This window comes from Schistocerca gregaria, chromosome 1, assembly GCF_023897955.1.
Source record: "Schistocerca gregaria isolate iqSchGreg1 chromosome 1, iqSchGreg1.2, whole genome shotgun sequence".
In the NCBI taxonomy this organism is placed as follows: domain Eukaryota; kingdom Metazoa; phylum Arthropoda; class Insecta; order Orthoptera; family Acrididae; genus Schistocerca; species Schistocerca gregaria.
In genome coordinates, this window is record NC_064920.1 from 695,643,821 (window position 1) to 695,668,136 (window position 24,316).

Consider the following 24,316-nt stretch of genomic DNA (forward strand, 5'->3'; position numbering starts at 1 on the left):
TTGCTGGTGCTGTGATTTATCTAGTGAAATAAGAATGAACAGTTTTCCCCGGTTTTTGCCCGGCAGCAGAACGGTCCTACAGTCTTTATCGAATGCACATTCTCTAAATTTACTCGACAGGGTTTCGTAAGAGCTAGGTCGCCTTTCTTCTAAGCATTCGCATTCAAGTTCCTGAAGTACATCAGATACACTTCCGTATGAGCTAAGGCGTCCTGTTAAGATATCAGCAGAGCGTCATGGATTCCTTTGATGTCAGGTATCATGTCTGCTTGGGAAGGATCCCAAATGGTGCAACAATACTCGAGAATTTCTGGATAGCGAATTGCAAATGCTTTCCCTTACAGATGCTCTGCACGTTCCCAGAAACCCTTTCAACAAAGGTAAGTCTTGCAACTGCCTTCCTTAATAGTAATTTCATGCGATCGTCCCATTTAATATCGCTTCTTAGTATTACACAGAAATACTTACGCGACGTGACGTGCTCCAGATGTTCACTAACCTTGTAATCAGATATTATGGGGTTCTTCAATCGTGTTATGAGCATCATATTTCTATTATCCAAAATTTCCAAAAGAAAACATGAACGAGTGTATTATAGATGCACAGATGACGCAGTCTACGTAACTTCATATTGTAAGTCAAGAGATGCAGACATCTCAGGAGGAAATTGCCAAGAAGTTAATGACTAATGTTCCTAACGATCTGAGTGTGGACTGTTACGAATGTGTTCGTCGTGCTGCAACTGATCATTCAATTTTAGTGCAGGAACCTCTTTGTTAGCCACTTACTTAAGAGGCATTGAAGATAATACAAATTGGAATGTCGGACGTTGAACGATGTACGGCCTTGTGCGCCCCCCCCCCTCCCCCCTTTCATTTGCTGGCGGTCCGTCCCTCACTGTTCGCTTTTTTTTTTATTTTAGAAAAAAGAAGAAACCGGGCCATTGTAAAACTTAATATATTTGTTCCCCGTCTAACTAGCGTTGGGTTATGGAGACTAAATTCGGAATAATAAATTGTCTCACGCCACGTTATTTTCGAACTTGGGATCCTTAAGTAGTTTAAGTGAGAGATTTGCTGACTGCGGTATTACAAGTTTACCAGCCCATGGCGCATGTTGAGGATTGAGGTAAGACGCGGTATCAGGGAAATTTGCAAATATGAATTGAAATTACGACCATCTAGTTATGAAAAGAAGGCGCAAAATCATACTAAAAAAGAGCATCATAGCACGAGTTTCATACTTCACACCATGCAAAAAGATTATGAACACACACATCCATGAATTAGAGTTGCACACGTAATCACCAGACACACGAACAGGCAAAAAAGTGGAAAATAAGGGATGAAATAATTAAAAACTGACTAACAAAGTACGGGTGTGAAGTACGTAGAAATTAAAAACTATGCTTAACTGAAATAAGATATTCCCCCCTCATAAATGCAAAAAAAAAATCTAAAAGGATGCAGCTTGCCAATGTATCATGTCCCACCGGAACAAATACTGCTACTGAAACGTGTTGTCTGGATAATGAAGCAAACCGCTGACTTATTAATGCTCTGATACTCGCCCGTCTAATACCTTGTAGTAGACGTCGACGAATTATCGTGGTTTACTAACAATTTCCAAGCAGTTTTCTTAAATTACTTAGTAGTATTTCGATAGCGACTTCTTTCTGCGTACTTGCGAAACCAGTAAGTCGTCCCTCTCTAATTGTAAGTTTTCACTCATTACCAGGATAAACCGCAAATGAAATTGTTGAAATAATACGATTAATATCAGTGGTGACGGAGCAAAGCTTCTGCGTACCATGCCTTGTTTACCGATGGTCTGGAGTCCTCAATGAATATGTCTGCATGATTTGTAGATTTGAAAACTTTTGGATTTAACGTTTTATTTAAGTCTTAACCGTATACAAGGAAACTTAGGGGTGAACACTAGAATGTTGTACGAAGCATACTGGGAATAAAGGAAGTACGGCGCAGCTGTACATCTTTTACTGGATGACCTGCTAGCAAGCAAGTCCTTGCGACAGGCGCTCGGCGGTTGTGCCTAGTCACAAACACAGCGAGCTGTTCATTAAAAAGATGCGGCTCGGAAAGAAAATGAGTGGCAGCCCGCGGAAGGGGCGCGGGGATTGGTCGGCTTTCTCGCCCTGTTCCGTTGTTCTTTTCTTCACCCCATGCACCCGAGATGAGAATTTCGGCAGGAGGCAGCGGCATTTGTACTGCGCAACGAGCCGCGTCCGTTCATCTTCATTTGCGCATGCGCTTGAACAAGTTGGAGTAAGCCGTGCAAAGCTGTCGGCACGGAAATAATGGAGCAGGCATCCCTTTAAAGCGCTATCCGCCGATTCCTTTATTCAAAGAGTGGCACTCTCCTCCGCAATTTTAAAGACAAAATAAAACTTTCGGATATTTACTGCAGTGCCTCTAAATCGACAATAACTTCGGTATTTTCCGACTGTGCTGCCGTTTCGTCGTAATGTGTGGAAAAACTTTCTTAAAATACAGTTATCCTTTTAGGTGGTTTGCGACGCGAATAAATTAAATCAGCACAGCTTACTTTGGTAACTTGGCATAGCACATTACATGCTACAGTGTCTTATTGTTGTCTCACAACGGTCATCAGCTTGGTTATCTTTAAAACCTTATCCTAGATTTTTGAGCGGTAGTATCAGATTTAGAATTCTGTCTCATACAAAGAATAAAATGAAGTATGTTTCAAAACAGAAGTAAGAAGATGACGACCGGCTGTCACCCTCCTGCGCTATTTTGGAGGCCGTTATTCCTCTTGACTATTATTACATGTGTAATTAAACAATCATTAACTTGACGCAGAGGATGAAAGGGACGATTACGGTAAAGAAAAGCACCCATTGATACCGGGAAAGAAATCAAGTGGTATCTGCTCAGTGAGCGATCAACAACAAAATCGCACTGTTCTGTCCTTCACATTATCCTAATGGAGAGGACTGAGCGCTGCCCGGCTGAAACCTCTGACCTTCGCAAGTGTTAGGTGTGTTGTAAGAGTGAACGCCTTGAGTGAGGGTGCGCTGGTCTACGTGTATGTTGCTGGGGACGAACATGAAATGAAATGATGTGAAAGGAAATGCAGAGAGGCTGAAAAGCCCGTATCTCGTGGTCGTGCGGTAGCGTTCTCGCTTCCCACGCCCGGGTTCCCTGGTTCGATTCCCGGCAGGGTCAGGGATTTTCTCTGCCTCGTGATGGCTGGGTGTTGTGTGATGTCCTTAGGTTAGTTAGGCTTAAGGCTTAAGTAGTTCTAAGTTCTAGGGGACTGATGACCATAGATGTTAAGTCCCATAGTGCTCACAGCCATTTGAGGCTGAAAAGCGATGACAGCGAGCACTGTTCACTCACCGTCTGTTGATCATAATTGTCATGTCTCCTTCCATTATTGGTGAAGCTCTGGTGAAGAACATTTCTTCCACCACGAGAATTCCATCGGCAACATTTGGAGCGTGCCTTCGGACGCGGAGACAAGTAATGTCCCACAAGTAAAGCCACCTATTTTACTGGTAGAAAGACGTACGCGTGCGGAATTAGGCTTAAGTAGTTCTAAGTTCTAGGGGACTGATGACCATAGATTTTAAGTCCCATAGTGCTCACAGCCATTTGAGGCTGAAAAGCGATGACAGCGAGCACTGTTCACTCACCGTCTGTTGATCATAATTGTCATGTCTCCTTCCATTATTGGTGAAGCTCTGGTGAAGAACATTTCTTCCACCACGAGAATTCCATCGGCAACATTTGGAGCGTGCCTTCGGACGCGGAGACAAGTAATGTCCCACAAGTAAAGCCACCTATTTTACTGGTAGAAAGACGTACGCGTGCGGAATTAGATTTAATGTGTGCCAACAAATCTTTTAGCACCAATGTTATGAAACTGGATAGTTTTGTACATGCGTAAGACCATCTTGCAGTCCAAACGCCCATGCTAAGATACGCAGGGATACTTACTCGCAACAAAACTAAAAAGGAAAGTCGGCGCGGGACCAAGAAAACGTTAACCGCGTATTGCATGTTGTTGCTATTTGACAACAAAGCGTAAGTTTTACGTATGTTCAGGAAACCACTTCCATATGCATGAAGTTGGCCCCTGGCAACACGCAGAATCTGCCTGTATCCCGCTGCACCGTGTTTAGCATCATTACGTCGGCAGGAACAGTTGAAAAACAATATCTAAGATAAAGGTCAAGTGTACGTAATCACACGCGAAAGTGGTTATAGGGGTGAATTATTTCTGCTACTTAGATCACATCAAATACCTTTACGGGGAGGAGATGGTTCAGGATATCCACGTACTGGATAAATTACGTGAGAAGAGAGCCAGGTTGCTGTGTTCACTAAATTTTTTATTGAAATGTAGAAACAATAACTTGATTCCAACTTTCGCCAGAGTTGTTCATTTTATTAATAGTGTGGCCGCCAACAATATAAAACGCAAGGCGAGTCTGGCTTTATTAAGAGAACGAATCCGTTATACGCGTCGTGAGTTAGACACTGTTGCCAGGAATTTATATTATTTACATCTGAAGATTGCAGCAAGATGTTCTTCTCTTAGCTGGGACTGGATTGACGGTGTATCCTGGGCCAAGGCAGACTGGGCTCACAGGAACAGTACGAACAGGCAAAGTGCGAAGTTTAGCCAACTCGTAACAAGAAAGCCGCAAGAAGCTATCTCTGGACGATCCGTGGTGAACCTTACGGAGAAATCATTTGACGATGCGACGATGTCAGTGCTTGCGAAAGGTTTAAACTTCGCCCCTACTCCTGTTTCACTGCCTTTAACGGATTTCATCAGTTCCATTGAGGAAGCCATTAGACGTCTCCCTGCGGATAATGCAGACGAAATTCGACGTGAATCTTGCCGAACGTTGCTGAAATGTGCGCCACAACGGAGTAACATCTCGCCAGCTGAAAGAGCTGCTCTCCGCAGCCTCAGAGAAGATACTAGCACAGTCGTACTGCCTGCGGATAAGGGTAACGCCACAGTTCTTCTGACAAGGGAAGCCTACAACGAGAAGATATATTGTCAGCTAAATGATTCCACGTACCGCAGAATTGAAAAGGACCCAACAAGACGAATATCAAGGAAAACTGCTACCCTTTTGAACGACTGTTCTCTACCTGAACAAATTATCAAGAGATTGAGACCACACAATGCAGTACCACCAAGACTCTACGGTCTTCCCAAGATACACAAGGATGGTGCCCCACTACGATTAATAGTGAGTAATATTGGTGCTGCCACCTATTCTACAGCAAAATATCTGGCCTCACTACTAAAGCCGTATGTGGGTAAGTGTCGCCACCATATACGTAATTCCGAGGATTTTGTCAGTCGCTTGAAGGAAGTTAAGCTTAGCAGCTCGGATTTATTAGTCAGCTTTGATGTGGTCTCACTGTTTACCAAAGTGCCTTTAATGGAATCGTTACATCTTATTGGTAACTTATTCAGTGCAGAAATGACGGCCTTGTTTGAACATATACTCTCCTCAACGTACTTTCTATTCAATGACGAATTCTTTGAACAAACAGACGGCGTCGCCATGGGGAGCCCTTTGTCCCCTGTGGTAGCTAATCTCTTTATGGAGGACTTTGAGGAGAAAGCACTTGAGTCTGCTGTCTTAAAGCCTACGGTCTTCTGGCGGTACGTAGATGATACTTTTGTTGTATGGCCTCATGGCAGACAGGAACTGGAGAAATTCCTTCATCATTTAAACTCTTTACATGAGAACATCAAATTCACGATGGAGATTGAAAAAGATGGCACTTTACCATTTCTAGACGTGCTAGTATGCCGTAAAAATGATGGGTCATTAGGACATTCTGTGTACAGGAAACCGACTCACACAGATCTGTATCTCCAGGCGTCAAGCTGCCACCACCCAGCACAAACAGCCGGTGTTCTCAGTACCTTAATACATCGAGCGCATGTAATATCGGACGATGAAAACCTCCACGCAGAATTAGAACACTTGGAGAAGATTTTTAAAGAGAATGGCTACACTTCACGCCAAATAAGAAAGGCCATGCGCAACTGTCATAACAAGAAGCAGCGCACTGAGGACGCTGATGACGACTTTAAATCAACTGCGTTTCTTCCATACGCCGGGAATGTGTCGTCGAAAATAGGCCGACTACTGAAGAAGAATAAAATCAAGGTTATCTTCCGTCCACCAGCAAAGAACCGGGCCCTGGTTGGATCCGTTAAAGACGATTTACAACTGAAGAAAGCAGGCGTCTACAAAATTCCCTGTGAATGTGGCTCTGCATATATTGGCCAGACGACAAGAACTGTCCATGAACGATGTACAGAACATGAAAGATACACCCGTCTGCGGCAACCGTCAAAATCGGCAGTAGCAGAGCACTGTATTTCATTGGGACATTCAATGGAATACAATGGAACAAAAATTTTAGCTCCGGTTTCCGGATTTTGGGATTCCGTAATCAAGGAATCAGTGGAAATACGTCTTGCCGATAATCTTATAAATCGTGACAACGGCTTTCAACTGGATAAAACTTGGAATCCTGTTATTAAAATTATACATTCACAGCGGAATAGACAGCGTCATTCGATACTCAATGACTAGATGATCTTTTACTTTCACCACCGAGGGCAGCACGTACAACTCGGCTATGCCGCGCATGTCAACACGTGCGCGAGAATCGGTATAAATACCGCGACTGCACCTGGGCTCTTCAGTAGTTGTGTACTCACCTGATGATGGCCGGACGTCTCTGGGCCGAAATATCGTGGCAGAATGTCGACGGGATCCGGCTGCATACCCGGAAATTATTAGTAGAAACACATCTAGTTAGATTTTTAAGGTATGTCAAATGATGCTTAATGTTACCGCAGATTAAGTTTCCATATCTCTGTAACTGAAAGATTAATTAGCATCATCGGTTTGTTGGCACATGACAACTAATCTAAAATACTGAATAAATAAAAATTAAATCAGAGTTTCTATGCTCAGTGTGTTCCGCGGTATTTTTGTGTCAGACCATACCACCCAACTTTCTTTAACTGGAAGTGGTTTCCTAAATAAAGTAATGCAATAGAGGGTTAAATAATCTTACGTTGTCACTGTGTGTTCCTGTCTTTTTCGTTAAAGTCATTGTAGCTGCTATTGCATTAAATTATGATGAGCTCTGACTGGCAACGAGCACGAGTAACTCCATACTGACCTGATTATGGGAAAGAAAGCTGCATCACTCACACAACACGGCTGAAAATATGCTTTGATGACAGAGCTTTTTGGCTGGATTTGCATGTTGTTTTTATGCTGAATTTTACATTTTTATCTTGTGAACCTTTTTGTATAATGATAGTTACAAGCGAGTTATTTGCATTATTCCATTTCTATTAAGCCTGAGATATACATGATTAAATTAAAATGAACAGCCTTATCTTAATTTATAAATTAATTAGCTTGAAAAATTCTGTAGTGACATATCATTACCGATACAGAAACTGAAGTAACGATTACTATTCGAAGAAACAAGATTAAAGGACAAGGAAAAGTTAATTTGCGACCTGGACGTTTCTTTGTAAGGACACCCTTGAATGAGATTGGGAAATGGTTTCGCAGATCAGTCCTAGGGAGCATCATGTTGGAAAAAATCTTAAAATAAATAGCGAGTGTTGTCCAGTAGACAGTGCAGTACCCGCAACGGCATAGGAAGCCGCAAAACAGGCTCAGTGCAGCATTTAACTGTCACAACCGTGCTGACTGTGTAGTGATTGGGAACACTTACTATATCTATCACTATCCTAATATCACTCCTAGAGATAATGTCGATCTAGTCAATGGATTTGGTTTGGATGGAAACAGTTTATCTTTCAGTCCATGATGCATTTTGCATATTAAGTAAACGACTGAGAATTAATTAACTAAGCAGCAGAGTCGCGAATTGTTTTCTTCTTTACAAATAAAACATATACCATCATCAGCGACTCCGGAATTCAATTTCACGATCATGATTATTATAATAAATTTACCAAGTGTATTGCAATCTGTTGTGTAGTTCACTCAATTGAAGTGTCAGAGACTGATCCCTTCATATAAACTCCCAACCAGTCTCGAGTACATGGCGGAGGATACTACTCCTGGAAGAACTGTATCACAATACCAGCATCACTGTTAGGTACCGTAATTTCATTTAGTCTCTCACGTTTCAATTTTTACACTGTCATCACCTGTTTACAGAGACTTTATTAGGACACTGGCAGCCTTTAGTCGGCTCTTTATTTCGTACTCAGTACATTATTCCAAGGTATCAACTGCAGAGAAAACGTATTGTCTACTCTATGTGGTGGCCAGAGTGAAAGAAACTGAGGAACGGTAGCAACGAGTACAGTCTTCTTCGTTGTCGTTGAGGAGGATGAGTTAGCCGCTAAGAGCATTCCTGTTGGCAATGAAATGAAATGTGATACAGAGTCATCGTTAGCAAGACCAGTGCTTCCACTTCCATTTGTCGTAACACAGCATGTGCTTGTGTTCCAGCATGGACGGGTCTGACCTGTGCTTCGAGGTCGTCCGTCGAGCCATGGCGGGTTTCGTCTACAGCGAGGCGGTCGCCAGGTAAGAATTGGTAACTTTGAAAGCTAACCGTACTCTTTAAGAGCGGACGTCCATAAACTTTACTGCTAAGTGAACAATTTTATTTTGATCCATTTTCCAGCATATCTGCCATTTTAACACCATGCAATAAAAGTTAGTCGAAACATGTTAATACAGTACACTTCTTGTGAACACGTAACCGGTTTTGAGTGAATAAAGTCGTCATCAGACTTTTTTTTGCGATTGTTACTCCGCTCAGTATTGTGTCTAGTTACGTTCTCAGATGAGTCGCCGTGGAGGACTCGGGTACATGGCAGTACTAAAAAAAAAAGGTTTCGTGACTATACCATTTAGTCACCGATTTTAGCTGTTTCGCAGTAAAATACTCCAGTACAAGCAATCGCTCATTAGGTTTCTGCCAAATTCCAGTTAATTAATTTAAGGGTAACAATTATGAATTGAGAAAATGTCGTAGGAAATTAATAGTTACATTTCCCTGTAAACCAAAGGAAGTCTTGAAAGTCGTTGGTCTCAACCGGAGTACCCCAACACTCTGTTTCCTTCTAGGACAGCGTACTACTTGAAAATATGTGCGCTTAGTATCCGCTTTGTTTGTGCATCTAACTGAGCAAAATCTATGGCTTGAACGAGATATAATTGAGCGCATTTATGTCGTCCAATAAAGCGGATATATAAATTTTTAAACGTGTTTATATTGTCAAAAACACCTTTTCAGCTGCAAAAAGGTATGATTGTAACATATTACAGCGCCATCACCAATAACAACAGTAAGGGGAGGGGGGGGGGGGAGGGAGGTAGCGATATCTTACTAAAGGATGTTATTCGTCATGATGATGTTTATGGTGAGACCCGTAGCATTGTTATTTTAGAAAATAGTGGGAATCATTCATCTGGCGACCACCGATGACACCCATTTACTGCTAAGATATTCCCGACCTCCAGATATCAAATCCCTTCGTCAAATGTCACATGGGTCACTTGTGAAACTATAAGCGGTGTTAACATACTACATTACAAAGGCATTACTGTACAATATGGCTAGTATGAACAGTATCGGTGATCTACTTGGTCATCCGAAGTTACTTGTTTCATTATAATCGTCACAAATAACAGTTGACCTTTCGAGCGCCTAGTGATAAAATACCCACATAACACAAAAAAAGCAATTAGCAGACGACAACCCCACAAGCCGAACGTGTTAAACGTGTACAAACTGTGTCCTCCAGGTCTTGTGTTAAAGTTGATGAAATAGAAACCGGAAATAATATGCGAATGAAAATGTGATTTCCAATCAGTACGACGTACTACTAAGAAATTATTGCCCAAAACAGATTTGTGAAAAAAATTGATAAACTTGATTCGAAGCTCATTCTTTTCTGTTTAGACATACAGAAAACAGACGAAATCACACACAGGGTTGCAGCCAAAAAGCGCTGGACGTCTAAGTATTTCAGAGAAGATTTTATGATTTATAGAACTTCATTTAAATGTCTCACACATTAGAATCACAAGTCACTGGACACTTTTACGCACCATATAAATACCACCAACATTTTGTCAAATATATTGTTTAAGACAGTATCTATTAGCTTAGACGGAAGGGCGAATGTCTTAGTTGGTACCCAAATTAGGGAAATTGTGTAAGAGTACCTGAAAATAAAAACAAGCGCTAGCCTGTTACCAGGAATTGGAAACGAAGAGACCAGGTTCATACACAATTTATAAGAATAATGGCTGCCCGTCTCTGAGAATGCCAAGCATGTGGTGATAGAAAGATATTGGCAGTACGTGCTGGAACTGATATTTCCTAAAGACAAATATAAATAAATGTGAGTAGTCACATATTTGGATGCAGCGACTTAACGACATGTAAGTAAAAGCCAATTTAGAAATGAGAATAAGTTGTTCTGTGGCCGCCTTAATAAAATGCTAGTGTGTACTGCAATTCGGGTTGGATGAAACCTATCGGACCTTAATTGCGTTGTTATGTTTGAAATACAAATTCAAGTAAATTCAATCGATCAGTCCCAGTTTCAGCCATCGAAGAACGGAGGAGACTCCACAACTAGAGAATAAACGTAAATATGACGGATATTGAGGTTACGGCAAATTAACTACAGTATCCGCGGCGAATCTGTTCAAATAGTAAATAAGACGAACGTGTGTGTCCAAAAATAACTGAAAGCGCGGCGCCATTTTGAAAGCAGTCAGCAGGCACATTTATAAGCGAATGAATGACTAAGTTGACAGAAGGTCTAAAGGCACCAGGTAAGTGGTGCAACTAACAAGAGATCGCCCAGGGTAGATGGATGAAATATATCCTGCGATTCAATGTTTGGGCGGAAAAAATGCAGTCTGTGTAAAAGCTCAGATGTGTAGTAGTTTTATACACTGCCCGTGGTAGCTTATTCCAGAAATAATTGCGTCAGAGACCTCCGGAAGCAAGGTGGTGGTCCGTTTAATCTTTTCGATTGTCCACAGTGTGGAGGAAAAAATGCAGTTACTTGCGCTCTTCCTCAGCGCTGGCCTCTATTCGTTACTTCCCTTGTTCCGAAACTGTGCCTCGGTTTAAAGGCAGAAAAACAGAAAGGGGCACTTAATTTGCGAGCGTGCCTGATCATAATACGTGCTACAATTGAAGCGTGCTAGCGTACTGAAGGCATTAAGAGTCGTGTAGGAAAAGCTGGAAAAAAAGAGCTTCCAACGAATACAGGTGGAACAGAGACATACTGTAATTTTGGGTATTTATTGGGTCAGAAGAGGTGAGCGGAAAAAGGACAAAGGGGGAAAGATCAGTAAAGAGCGATACATAAAGACAGCTAACAGTTTATCTCGATTTAGATGTAGAGGTAATTCGCTGGCAAAAATGCTTTTTTTTTTTAGCAGTGAACAATACGTGGCCCTGTGCTCGTCTTTTAATCGCGTAAGTCATTATCTAGTACCACCGTTTTCAATATATTTTTTCCTATAATGGGTCCGCGAATGTGATCCAGATTTTGATTTCGAGCAACCGTGAAGACGGTATGACGAGTAATGCCGACTACAGCCGGCGCCGCCTGTTCGCAGCCACTACATGCGCCAGATCCTGGAGGCGCTGCGCTACTGCCACGAGAACGACATCATCCACAGGGACATAAAGCCGCACTGCGTCCTGCTCGCCACGAAGGAGAACTCTGCACCCGTGAAGCTGGGAGGCTTCGGCGTCGCCATCCAGCTGCAAGACGGCCAGATGATCAACGGCGGTGAGTACACAACACACACCATGCGCCTTGCTGATTATTGCAGTAATTCGCAGCGCACTTACAGGAATATACTGCTTCGTGCTCCAACGAACAACTGCACTGAAGACAGAGGCCATAAGACGAGCGCGCAGTTCAGTCACCTTGGTGTACTTACTAACTTGGTGTGGCACGTCATCGCGTTACTGTCACTGACCACTCAAATGATATTCGCGCACACTACGGGCAACCACAAGGTCACAGCTTATTTCATCGCGACCGCTTTACCTGGACCAGATCTACTAGATACTCAGTCATGGAATTCATGAAAACAACAATTTCCTCCCGGATGATTGTGTCAACCTTTACCACGAGTACAGCCGTGTGCAGTGCAGGTTTCAGCCCATCCAAGCTGCGTCTCGCACGCTGGCTCGCTTGTCCCGTCGTGCTGGAGAAATGAGTTGAGCCTGCCGCACCACAGACGTCGGTCTGCTATACGGGGTAATTACAAAGTCCGTGAAACGTTTCAAGAAATTAGTACAGACAAATGGTGGAGAACAAGCTAACAAACGATACAGTGCGTGAAAGACAACCTCTCAAAGTCATTTTTTTCATAATATTCATAAAAGTTTTACGTGTGGACCATTCGTAACAAGACAAACATATGATCGGTACTTCATTTCTACCGATATCGACAAAGAATATCAGGAGTGACTGAAACAGTAACTGCTGCGATATACTGTCGCAGGTCTTCCAGGTTCTGTGGTGGAGGTGGAACGTATAATGTACCCTTGGTGTATCCACACGGGAAAAAGCGGCAAAGTGTCAGGTGTGGCGACCGTGGTGGCCACTAGCGTAGCACCGGGACGGCGACAGTGACTCTGCCTACCCAGCCGTGTGGCAACGTCTCATTCAAGTATTCTCACGCAAAGTTGGAGAAAGGCGCCCCCTTGTTGAAGTATGAGACACCTGCTGTCAGAGTCACGTTCTCACGGGAGACTTCAAGGCAGCATATCAAGGTACTTGATAGCGAGGAAGGGTCCATAAACTGTTTTGGACGTGGCACAGAACACGTTAACTTTATCTGTAAATCCCGTCCGGATTCTCTGACCCCCGCATATGCGTCTCTTGTCGGTTCACGTTTCTCGAAGGCTGAATGAAGATTAATTTATGTGTGAAGTCGACGTTTTCAAGATGTTTCTCCGTATCATTGCACAGCTGCAGATGACGCAGTTCGTCATCATGGCTTATGGTTTACAGAAGCAGCAATTTGTATGGGTTCACGCTTAAACGCTTCCGAAGGATTTTACGCAGTACTAGCTGAGAGATGCTCAGTTCTGCACCAGATCGATAGCTAGACCCAGCGGGATTTCGCAGTGTCACTTCACTTCGGCCCTTCCCAACTTCACGCCTGTCGGCCGCAGAGTTTTGAATCGCACGAACAACTATCCTCCTCGAATTTTTTCTAACATTTCACTGTACTGCTGCAAACATTTGGTGTCGCGTGAAACTCGTCACGGGAAGATCTCTGCATATTCGTTACTGACTGGCATAGGGCAAATTCTACCGTACAAAATGCTTTCTCTGGTGTTTTCAGCATCTACGGTCGGTGACGCCCCAGTTGGCTGTTTTCCTAACTAACGTGTGGACACCACGTTACAAAAAACTTAGGAGTTTTGTTACATTATGTTAAGCCATTTACGTATATGGATTTGCTGAAAGTTCAGTATACTTCACAATTAGTCTGTATTACAGCAGACAGCCCCGCTGCAGTGTGGGCTCAGCTCACCATGAGAACACAGAAAGTGCCATAGCCTGATTTCCTAGAAACTTCGTTCGGTGGAAGACGACTCAAAATAAGTGATTATGTGTGTGTCTGCTGATACGTAGATATCCGACCGTTTCTGAGAAAACTTTCAAATGGTTCTAATGGCTCTGAGGACTATGGGAATTAACTTCTGAGATCATCACTCCCCTAGAACTTAGAACTACTTAAACCTAACTAACCTAAGGAAATCACTCACATCCATGCCGGAGGCGGGATTCGAACCTGCGACCGTAGCGGTCGCGCGGTTGCAGACTGTAGCGCCTAGAACCTCTCGATCACCCCGGCCGGCTGAGAAAACTACGGCTAGTGTGTTCCAGAAGTCTCATGTGTCTTCAGCGGAAGCAGTGGTACAATGGTAGGGTCGAGTCTTCACACTTTTGCATCCCGTGATCCAAACCCGATTATTGTTTTTATTTTTCATTTATGTGCCCCAGTCCGTAGAAGATTACCACCAACGTACATAGGAATAACGTTGTCCTTATTCGTCACACTGTATGTGTGGTGAATGAATTTGAACAAAACAATGAAAGAAAAACAGCAAAGAAATGTAAAAATTATTTGGAATTATTTTCGGTGAAATCTTATAGTGGATCGTGATTCATAATCAAGTACAAGCGCCAGTTCGCCGAAAAGGGAACCATTGTGCGCAGTTTGCCGTGAAAGTATGGAATCTTGACCAGTGTTAACGACTTCTCTTTCCCGAGTGAGATTCAAACGAAGAAATCTCACTGTGGCAAGCCTGCCTTGGCTCTTAGTGTTCCGAATTTCTTCGCTTCGAATGTTTCTACAGGCCGGTCGAAGTGGCCGTGCGGTTGCAGGCGCTGCAGTCTGGAACCGCGAGACCGCTACGGTCGCAGGTTAGAATCCTGCCTCAGGCATGAATGTGTGTGATGTCCTTAAGTTAGTTAGGTTTAAGTAGTTCTACGTTCTAGAGGAGTCATGACCTCAGATGTTAAGTATCATACTGCTCAGAGCCATTTGAACAATTTTTTGTTTCTACAGTCAGTGTCATCAGGGCAATGCACGAAATCTTCGTGAAGAATAAACATAAAATAAAATCTAAGCACTAAGAATTGATATAAAAGTGAAATACAAGAATATGACATTTTGGAAAGGTCGTAACCCCTGAAAATCCAGTACATACTAATGAATGTGTAACAATTACTGTGAAATCAACTGTAATTTTACAGTTAATGCAGTGCCCTTGTATCCTCGAAGTCGATAAGAAACATTCATGTAGAAATCTTCTACGGGCATGGACAAATACATGAAGAAATAAATAAAAACAATAAACGTGCTCCAACACGGGCCGCAAAAATGTGAGGCCGGAAGAGTAGCAGCTGCGCGAAGTTCCTGGGAAATCAGGTTACGGCACTTCCGGTGATCTCCGCGTCAGCATATCGACCACTCCAGCCCGTTAACTGTCCAGAGGAGCGCGTCGCAAACGTCAGCAAAGTCCATGACATACGGACGGAAAAACATGACTGACGTTGTGTGCTTCTTGATACCTTTAACTGTCGATGGACTTACACTGCGGATACCAGCTTATCATATGAAAGACACATGTGAAGAATTCAACTATAGATGCGTCAAGCCACTGCAGCAGCATCTAAGCATCACGAATATGAAAGTTGTTTATGATAATGTGTGCTGTAAATAAAAATGGTTTTTTGGTATTTATTTTCAGGGCCTCACGAGGATGTTTACTCATTTTCAAGTGACGACAGTTTTTTTTTTAATTTTGCTTTTTTCACTTGCAAAAGTTACCTACGCTTTATAGCAAGGCAGGTATCGGTAACGGCTAAGTATTATCTGCAGTATGATACTTGCCAGTCTCTGTCTGACTAGGATAAACATCGTGAGTTACCAGAAGGCAGTCCCTCTGGCAAGATTTTTGCTACTATTTGATACGTTAACGTAAAAGTGTGCTGTTCGCGTTTATTGTGTATACAAGGACTGGATAAACACCCACCGCATCAGTGTCACTTGAGATAAGCTTGTCGTCTGTTTAAGAGGTTTTCAACACTGCCCATAAGTGGTTACAGTATACGTTACTAAGACCGGTCCTAACTGGGCCTCGCGGCAAGACATCAAGAGCGTGCTTTCAGAGCGGAGAGCGCCGCCTCAGCGTCAAACAAGCGACTGGAAGTTGGGCACAGCTCTCCTCTTCAGGCCCACTCCAGCCGCGTTCCTCGAGCTGTGCCACCCGCGGCCTCGAGCCCCGACCGGACGGCAGTTCAGCAGCTCGCAGTTAATCCATTATACATAACGGCCTTCCTGCGGGGCGCGGGCAGGCGTTAAAAGTGGACAGCGAGCTGCTTTATGGTCGCTGCGCTGGGGAGCCCACGTCGCCGCCGGCCCGTTTCGTGGTGCGCATCCGGCACGTCACAGACACCTCCAGGACTAGTCGAAGCAGCCTTGCTGCAGGGGTCTTCTCCAGATTGTCGTTACACACTATTGCAATGGTCCTGACTCCGCAACGGTGCCAGAACACTCAAGAAATGTGTGAGGGAGAATGGGGTAATAAAAGGCACGTGGTAACTAGAGTTTTCCGTCATTTGTAACTCGTGTCAGGAAGAAGAGCCTGCTCCAGTATGGTAACAACAAACGTTCTATGTTGAATAATAGGTGCGATAATCGTCAATGGGGCAGTGCATCATGTGCTAGAGTATGCAACGTATGTTGGTGAAATCGCTAACGTTTGTCAGCCAAGGGGCTCATTGGACAAGTTCGACGTTATTATCTGTAAGTTGTATACACATCACCAAGGAGGGCGCAGTAGTACGTATTTCCAATTTGTCATTTGTCAGACGAAACGGGCAAAAGGAGGGCAGTCAGGATCACAGAGGTGTGGGAAAAGGGAACCGGTTCATAATACTTTTGGTATAATATTTCTCGTACATAGAGCATATGAAGTGAAATGTGAGTGTCGTGGGGTCATAAAGTGAACAGATCAACATTCAGTGGCGTTGATGTAGCCACAACGACAGCTTTGCAACAGAACAGTTCTTTTTGGAAGATTTGTAACTGAATTTTTAGTGCAAAATATTACTTTCCAACTATGGCGTATGTACGGTGTGCGTGCCCGAAAAAGCAAACCAAAAAATTTTACGCGAAATAGTCCTGTCACCATGGACAAGAAAATAAAATATTCACTCTGAGCAGTGACACTATCTAACGATAGTCCTACCGCTTAAAGGGCCTGCAACTTCTAACAATCGGCAGTCGAATTACTCTCGGGTAGGATTAACTGAACAACCCACAGGTAACTTTCCCTAGAGGAATCAACTCTTTAGACAAAGAAACGACGCATCGCGAAAAACTTACCGGAATGGAACGGAAATCGGTAAATGTCGGTGTACATGTACAAACAAACAAATGATTAGAGTTTCAGTAAAAATGGGATGATTTATTATCAGGAGAAAGATTTTTATAATTTGAGCAAGTCAATAATGTGCTGGTCCACCTCTGTCGCTTATGGAAGGAGTCATTCAGCTTAGCCTCGATTGATAGAGTTTTTGTATGTACTCCTGCCGGATAATGTGCCAAATTTTATGCAATTGGCGCGTTAGATAGTCAAAGCTCCAGCTCGGGTTGCCCATAATGCTTCAAAAGTTCGCAGTTGGGGAGAGATCCGGCAGCCTCATTGGCCAAGGCGTACACATGGGCAGCGGATCGCAACAAAATGAGTTCTGCCGTGAGAAGTAATGCCACACCAGACCATCAGTCCTGGTTGTCGTACCGTAAGACGAGCGACAGACAGATTGGTATTGTAAGTAGGCTATTTAGGTTTTCTTACTGGTAACTCCACGTAGCGCTCTGTATGAAAATCACGGGCTGTGCTGTGTTCAGTCTGTGGCTAGTTTGCATTGTTGTCTGCCATTTGAAGATTATGTTCCATTGTGTCTAACTTTTGAAGATTTTGTCCCATTTATTGCATTAATTGTAATAACAAAGCACTGGTGTCTGAAACATGCTCCTCAGTGCTATTCGGCAATGCATTTGAACCGGGAATATTCGCATTTTGAAAAGCAGAAAATGTGTCTTGACTTATTTGAGAAAACGGTGAGGACGCAAAACCTGAATCTACAGTATTTGCAAGATTGTGTCCTGTCATTTCGGATTCCTTAGGCAAGCTGTTGCCGATCGATCGATCGATCGATCGATAATGCTTCCCTCTTCACTAATTGTTTCACTGCCTACACCATTATTTGCAGCCCGCTCCATTTCCCTATGCACAATTACCAAATTACTACTTTGAACATTAGTTAATTCATTACTCGGCGGCGCTAACACACTGCTTCCGTCTTGACTGTCATTTCTCAGTTTACTTTGGAGCCTAGTATTACGTTTTTAACACGCCATTATTGTCACAATATTTCACACGACAACACAGAAAAACACAATTTGAAGAACAAAATAAGAAAACATATTAACATAACATTGAAAATAATATCTCGTTAATTGCAAGCGCAGCTGCGAAATACTTGGTGCAAATCTACATGCATGCCACAACTGTTTTAGTGTACAAGAATGAAAAACAACAACTACAAAGGAAATTCTCTCTACAATTAAGCGCTAGCAATAAACAAAGGCTGCACTAATTACACAAAGTACAAGAACAAAATCAGAAGATTCCAGTGAGGTATCCTTGGCTAAGGGTCGATATACGAAACATCCCCTTAGAAAAATTATACATGACTGTGATTAAACTGACACACAATATTTTTTAGCGCAACGCAATCTGACTTTCAAAAACCCCTACAAAAGAATGGCCCTGACTAACATTAACCTATACCTTTCACAAATCACTTACCTCACCAAAAATCTTCGTTACTCCAACTTCTGCAATACAGCGAGCGCCACTACTGCCAGCTAACTAAAAGATTCAAACTACGGAAGGCACTAACTACTGATAGGCATAGTTAGCAAATGCAAGATTTTGATAGAGAATAAACAATGTATTTACCTTAATAGTGTTCAAAAAAGATAATATATATATATACAGCAGTTCATGACATCCATTCTTACAAATGTACTGTTTCTGATGGACACACATCCAGTTCATCCGCTCTCAAAAATGCGCCATCTCACTTCCCCACTTCCACCACCGCTGGCGGCTCACCTCCAGCTGTCGGATACTATAATGGCAGACAACAACGCAAACTAGCCACAGACTGCACACAGCACAGCTAGTGATTTTCATACAGAGCGCTACGTGGAGTTACCAATAAGAAAACCTAAATAGCCTACTTACAGTATCCCGAGGCGTCTCCAGAGATTTCGATGATGGTCATCAGTGCTCAGTTCTAAGCGGGAATCACTACTACAGTCAGTTATACTCTACTCAGTGAGATTCCAGGCCGAAGACGTGTCTGGAGACGCCCCAGACAGCGGTGGGATACCAACCTGCCTGTCACTCGCCTTACGGCCTGACAACCAGGTGTGATGATCTGGGGTGCCACTTTTTTTTTCATACCAGGACCTCTTCGGATGTCGGCCGTGGCACCTTTACGGCACAGGGTCGACGATATTCTACGACCCGTTTTACTGCCTTCAATGGCAAGCCATCCTTGGCTTACATTTCAGCTAGGTATTGCCCGCCTGCACACGGAGAGAGTTTCTACTGCTTGCCTTCATGCTCACGAAACCGTCCCTTGGCCAGTAAGGTCGCTGGCACCCTCCACAACTGACAGCATTTGGAGCATTCTGGATAGGGCCCTCCAAGCAACCTGCCAGTTGGACAAAATTTCGCACGATATCCCTCAAGAGGAAATTAAACAACTCCATCAATCAATATTAAGTCAAAAATGGTTCAAATGGCTCTGAGCACTGTGGGACTTAACATCTGAGATCATCAGTCCCCTAGAACTTAGAACTACTTAAACCTAACTAACCTAAGGACATCACACACTTCCATGCCCGAGGCAGGATTCGATTCTGCGACCTTAGCGGTCTCGCGGTTCCAGACTGAAGTGCCTAGAACCGCTCGGCCACTCCGGCCGGCCGATACCAAGTCGAATAACTGCTTGCATAGGGACCAGTGGTGGACCAACACGTTATTGATTTGCTCATTTTATGAAGCTCTTTCTCTTGAATAAATCATCCAATTTTTCTGAAATTATAATCATTTGTTTGTCAGTTCGTGTACATCACATCTACTGATTTCCGTCCCATTCAGATTACTGCTCCGTGGTGCGTCTCTTTTTGTCTTTGAATGTGTAAGAAATTTAATCACCCCATTAAAAATACGAAAATACCATGGGTAGTGCATCTAAAAGGTTGATAGCTAATGATGCACGACCCACTTAATCGATTGGTCAAGACCAGTCAAGACACTGTACACCCCAGCAACTCTATCGGAATCAGTTCCACTTATACACCGATTTCAAGAAACTGATTTGACAACAGTAACGGAACAGAACTCATCCACCCAAGTATTCATGCCAGCACAATTATTGGACGTTGATGCGAACACACACATTATAGTTACAAAACAGCACAATGTGTATGTCTAAAATTGAAGAATAGTGAGTAACAGCGACAATGCGGGCTACGTTTTCCCGTCTAAATGGCTTCTTAGTCCAGTGCATCACAGAATACGAGTATTACATTAAAAATATTTCAAACGATAGACCGTGGGCAATTCTTAAGTGAATTTCGTTTCCTGTACAGGATAGCAAAAATGTTAAACTTAACAATTACTTTTTCTATTTCCGCATGCTGCTGTTACCTACATGTCTAACAAAAATGTAGGTTTTTAGGCTATAACATCATGAATTCTGCATGCGGTATACCACGCAGGCCACCAATTTATTAAATTGTCCTACAAATAATTCTGATCTCTTTCCCGCTGTTATTGATTTTACCGTTACAGAGAATGGCAGTTACTCATACATCCGTCGCCCTTATAGAACCCAGGGAACGACTGTCTAAACCACAACCGATGCTTTCGCCTAAACAAAAGACAGACTGTTCCGTTAATCCGTTCGTATTTCGTTGAACGGCATTGTTTGCTTGTGCTAATAGTCGGCTATTCACTTGCAGATTTATGTTACATGTTAATGAAAATTGAACTGTGACACTTCCTTACATAGCTCCGCCTACACACAGGCTATGAGAAAAGTGCACTCATGTTCGACAAGGCATGATAACTTCTCATTTGAAAGTTTAATGTTGAAATTGACAAACACTCAAGTAGAACCAACTCTGCTAGTGGCGGCCAACTAGCCTTCGCGATGAAGTTCGGAACACGCAATACTCATAAAATGGAAGCCTCCTTTATTTGACCATCAACGGGCAACTGACAACGGACAACTCCTTAGTGTGCCAAGTAGTGGAATCCTATCAACTTTCGCACTGCTGCACCAAGCAACGCCCTCTAGCAGACTATTCTCTATTTGATTCTTTGTCTCAAGTGTCACTTAAACATCTTCCTTCCCTTTTTTTAGTTCTACGGCCCATCAAATGTATTGTACTCTTAGATTCCTCTGTTATTCTTAGCAGTACACCCGCTTTTTGGTTATAGTTAGAGTTTTTTCTTTAGCTTGAATGTCTTACCCTGTCATCTCATTTTAGTCTATTATTTTTCCACTTTCTGTACGATGGTCTCCTCTTCTTGCGAACACACCGTTCAGTGGTTAAGGTAAATTCTAATGTTGTTGCAGGTAAGTGGCAAGTAATCAAATACTTACAGAATCTATCTGTTAATATTACACACAAATTTAATAGTGGCAAATAAGTGTTAACGTAATTAAATGAGTGTTAGTTTACGCAACGCAGAAAAACACTCTCCATTTCAATAAGGAGGACTTGTGTATAAACTGTGATTATATATGATAATTCAGCTGCCCCTGCCGATACCGTTTTATGCAACTCGCAATATTGTAGTTGGCCTCCAAAAATCACGTACGAGATGTTCGTACTCATTCGCTCGCTACTCGAAAACTGTTGGTCCTACAGAAAAAATGAACGTGACCTTTTTGTAAGAAATTTAATATCAAGTTCGCATGCATGGCCATCGTCCGCAGCAAGCACAGAAATATTCGTTTTGTAAATTAAAACCGCTTTTCCTAGCAGCAAGAAACGGCTGTTTTTCTTTACAAAACGGAATTTAATGTAGTTCAACTTTGTACTGGAATAAATTTTCGTTTGAGGCCACACTTCTCCAGGTGTTCAAGAAAAACGCACAGAAGCGACCTTCAGACGTACCTTCATCCCCACACTCATCTCTCATCAGTGAGGATTTCTAGTATGTTGTTCGTGACACTTCGTCACACCACTGTACAGGAATTTCCGACACAAAGAACTATTCCCAAATTCAATCTTCTTTTTTGGTCTTTATTGACTGCCCTTACTACGCCGCCGGCTACTACTAAAAAGTGAGGTCTGTGTAAAGTTTAGCGAACAATTTTGTGAATTTTAACAATGTAAAATAAACATTTGTTCGTATTGTATTCGTCACGCCTTATGACATTCCTTAGGTTCAGTTTGGATCGAATTGTCAACGTAATTGGTTTTTGCATAACGTTACAAAAGTCGTTTTTCTTTCATTAATCTCACGGGTACTTTTAAATTAACAATGTTAACTAAATAGCCGATTATGTTGGTGGCGTAATAGCGAGAGCAATAGAAACCAAGAGAGGTAGAATGTCGGGAATAGCTTGTGTAGTCGGAATATTTCGTACAGTGGTATGAGGGAGTGCCACGAACGACATAATAGAAATCCTGACTGGTGAGAGATGAGTGTGGGGATGAAGATGCGTTTGGAAGTCACTTCTGTACGTTTTTCTTGAAGAAATGGTAAATTGTGGCCTCCAACGAAAATACATCCCAGTACAAAAATTTAATTAAATTAAATTTCCTGCAAAAAATCCTGTTCGATTTTTTCTGTAGGACTACTGGTTCGCGCGTAGCGAAGAGCTACTAATTGGTAACAGGATTCACAACTAAGGGCAAAAATTCAGAGCAATGTGCTGAACACTGAAGTGAAATGGCTGACAGGCCAGTGGTTCTAATGTGCCAGACATGCTATGAGAAATTTTTTTTAAAAAAGTGTTAACTTGTGGAAAGGAAAAAAACTGCTTTGGCTGGAAATGACAATGAGTAGCAGGTGCAGAAGATCTCTGTTCAGCCATTAAAGACCATTGCATTCGCCTTAGAGAGGAGTTCGTTTCAAAAGCCGCCTGCGGCCACCAAGAGCTAGGTTCTCCGTCTTTTCCACAAACCTTTTAAGGACGATGCCGCGATCGTTTCTTCAAAAAGAACGCGATCCTTTTCCGTTCCCATCCCCAGCCTCTCCGAGCTTTAGCTCTATGCACAGTGACTTCGTCGTTGGCGAGATGTTAGATCATAATCTTCCTTCCTTCTAACTACGAAGTACCTCCGCTCATCTTCGTAAAGTACTTAGTTTTCATTACACGTCATTCATTACTGCTCATCATTCAGTTTTTAGAATTGTTGTGTTCCTGTCCAGATGCAAATAGTCTCTGAAATAGGTCTCACTTAATGTTTGTGTTACATCGTAACTTGAGAGAAATTTGGTATTTCGTTGGTTAGTCTGCTGGGGTCAGCAGTATACGGGTTACGCTACTTCGACCATAAATTAAGAACCATTTGAATTAATATATTTCATGACGATGAGTCCATATGGACATACCGTACATCATGATAGGTATTGCGTATTAGATATTACCATTTTCTCACAAAATAAGGCAACAGATCTATGGGAAAGAATTAGTTGCACAGTTTTTCTAGCACATAAATTACAGTCATTGTTTTAATTTACTTAGTGTACAAAGTAATGAAGATGGTGGTAAAATCGCAGTACGTAATTATAAAGTTAAGTTTCATAAAATTTGGCCATTTTAATTTGATAATTAATGATTGCTAGATCATCTTCTAATCCTTTGCTCCTAAAGCAAAGTACACGTTTCCTTCTTACAATTAAATAAATGGCCCACACAAATACTGAACCTACTGATACCATCTGTCTGGTTTGACCTATGATCTCATCACTCTTCGTCCACTCTTCCTAAAATAGCGCCATAGCAATAATTAATCGTTTTCTTCGCGTGATCTCCCTTTCATTGCCTTAACCAACTCTGAAGCAAACTGGTATCTTTAAACACAACCTAGACTTCGGGCTACGCATCATATCAGTTTGTTGACACAATTTACATTTCAAAAAATAACATAGAAGCACAAATGGCATTGTCAGTGTTTTGGTCTAGCTTATTTGTGCTCTTAAGATATGACACGCCACAACATAATTGTGCCATGGGTCAAATCAGACGTTTGATATCCGTAGAGTCAAACGGCCCAGTTTCGCTGAAAATGTGGAACGATCGCTAAGTAGTATGTAAACAATGTTTTGTATCTTTCTTGCCACGAGCAGACTCTGGCTAGGGAAGCCACTGCCACTGCTAGTGCTAATACTAGAGTTAAGCTACAGTAGTAGTGCGTAAGCTGGAGTGGTAACTGAGCTGGTGTGTTTTCCTGCCCACAGAGAATCTTGTGAGAGAGAGCCGGCCAGGCCTGAGCCCCATGGGGCGGCTGTATTACAAGGCAGACCGCGAGGGTAAGCCCCACCGTGCGCACCTCTGCCTCTGCCTGTCCTGTCCTCGCCCCCTCTTCCTGTGGTGTATGTGTATGAGG

General features: G+C 42.6%; 1 protein-coding gene across 6 annotated transcripts in view; it reads left to right on the forward strand.

Moving 5' to 3' along the window:
• LOC126365127 (peripheral plasma membrane protein CASK-like) overlaps positions 1-24,316 on the forward strand; it is a 1,978,716-nt gene that overhangs the window by 737,821 nt on the left and 1,216,579 nt on the right. For 5 of the 6 annotated variants that reach the window (XM_050008119.1, XM_050008120.1, XM_050008117.1 and 2 more), the window contains exons 4-5: positions 8,537-8,614; positions 11,681-11,856. In XM_050008119.1, the coding sequence (XP_049864076.1) occupies positions 8,537-8,614; positions 11,681-11,856 (254 nt within the window). Of the gene's footprint in view, positions 1-8,536; positions 8,615-11,680; positions 11,857-24,167; positions 24,240-24,316 lie in introns of all 6 variants that reach the window. The other variant, XM_050008118.1, reaches the window with a different exon arrangement.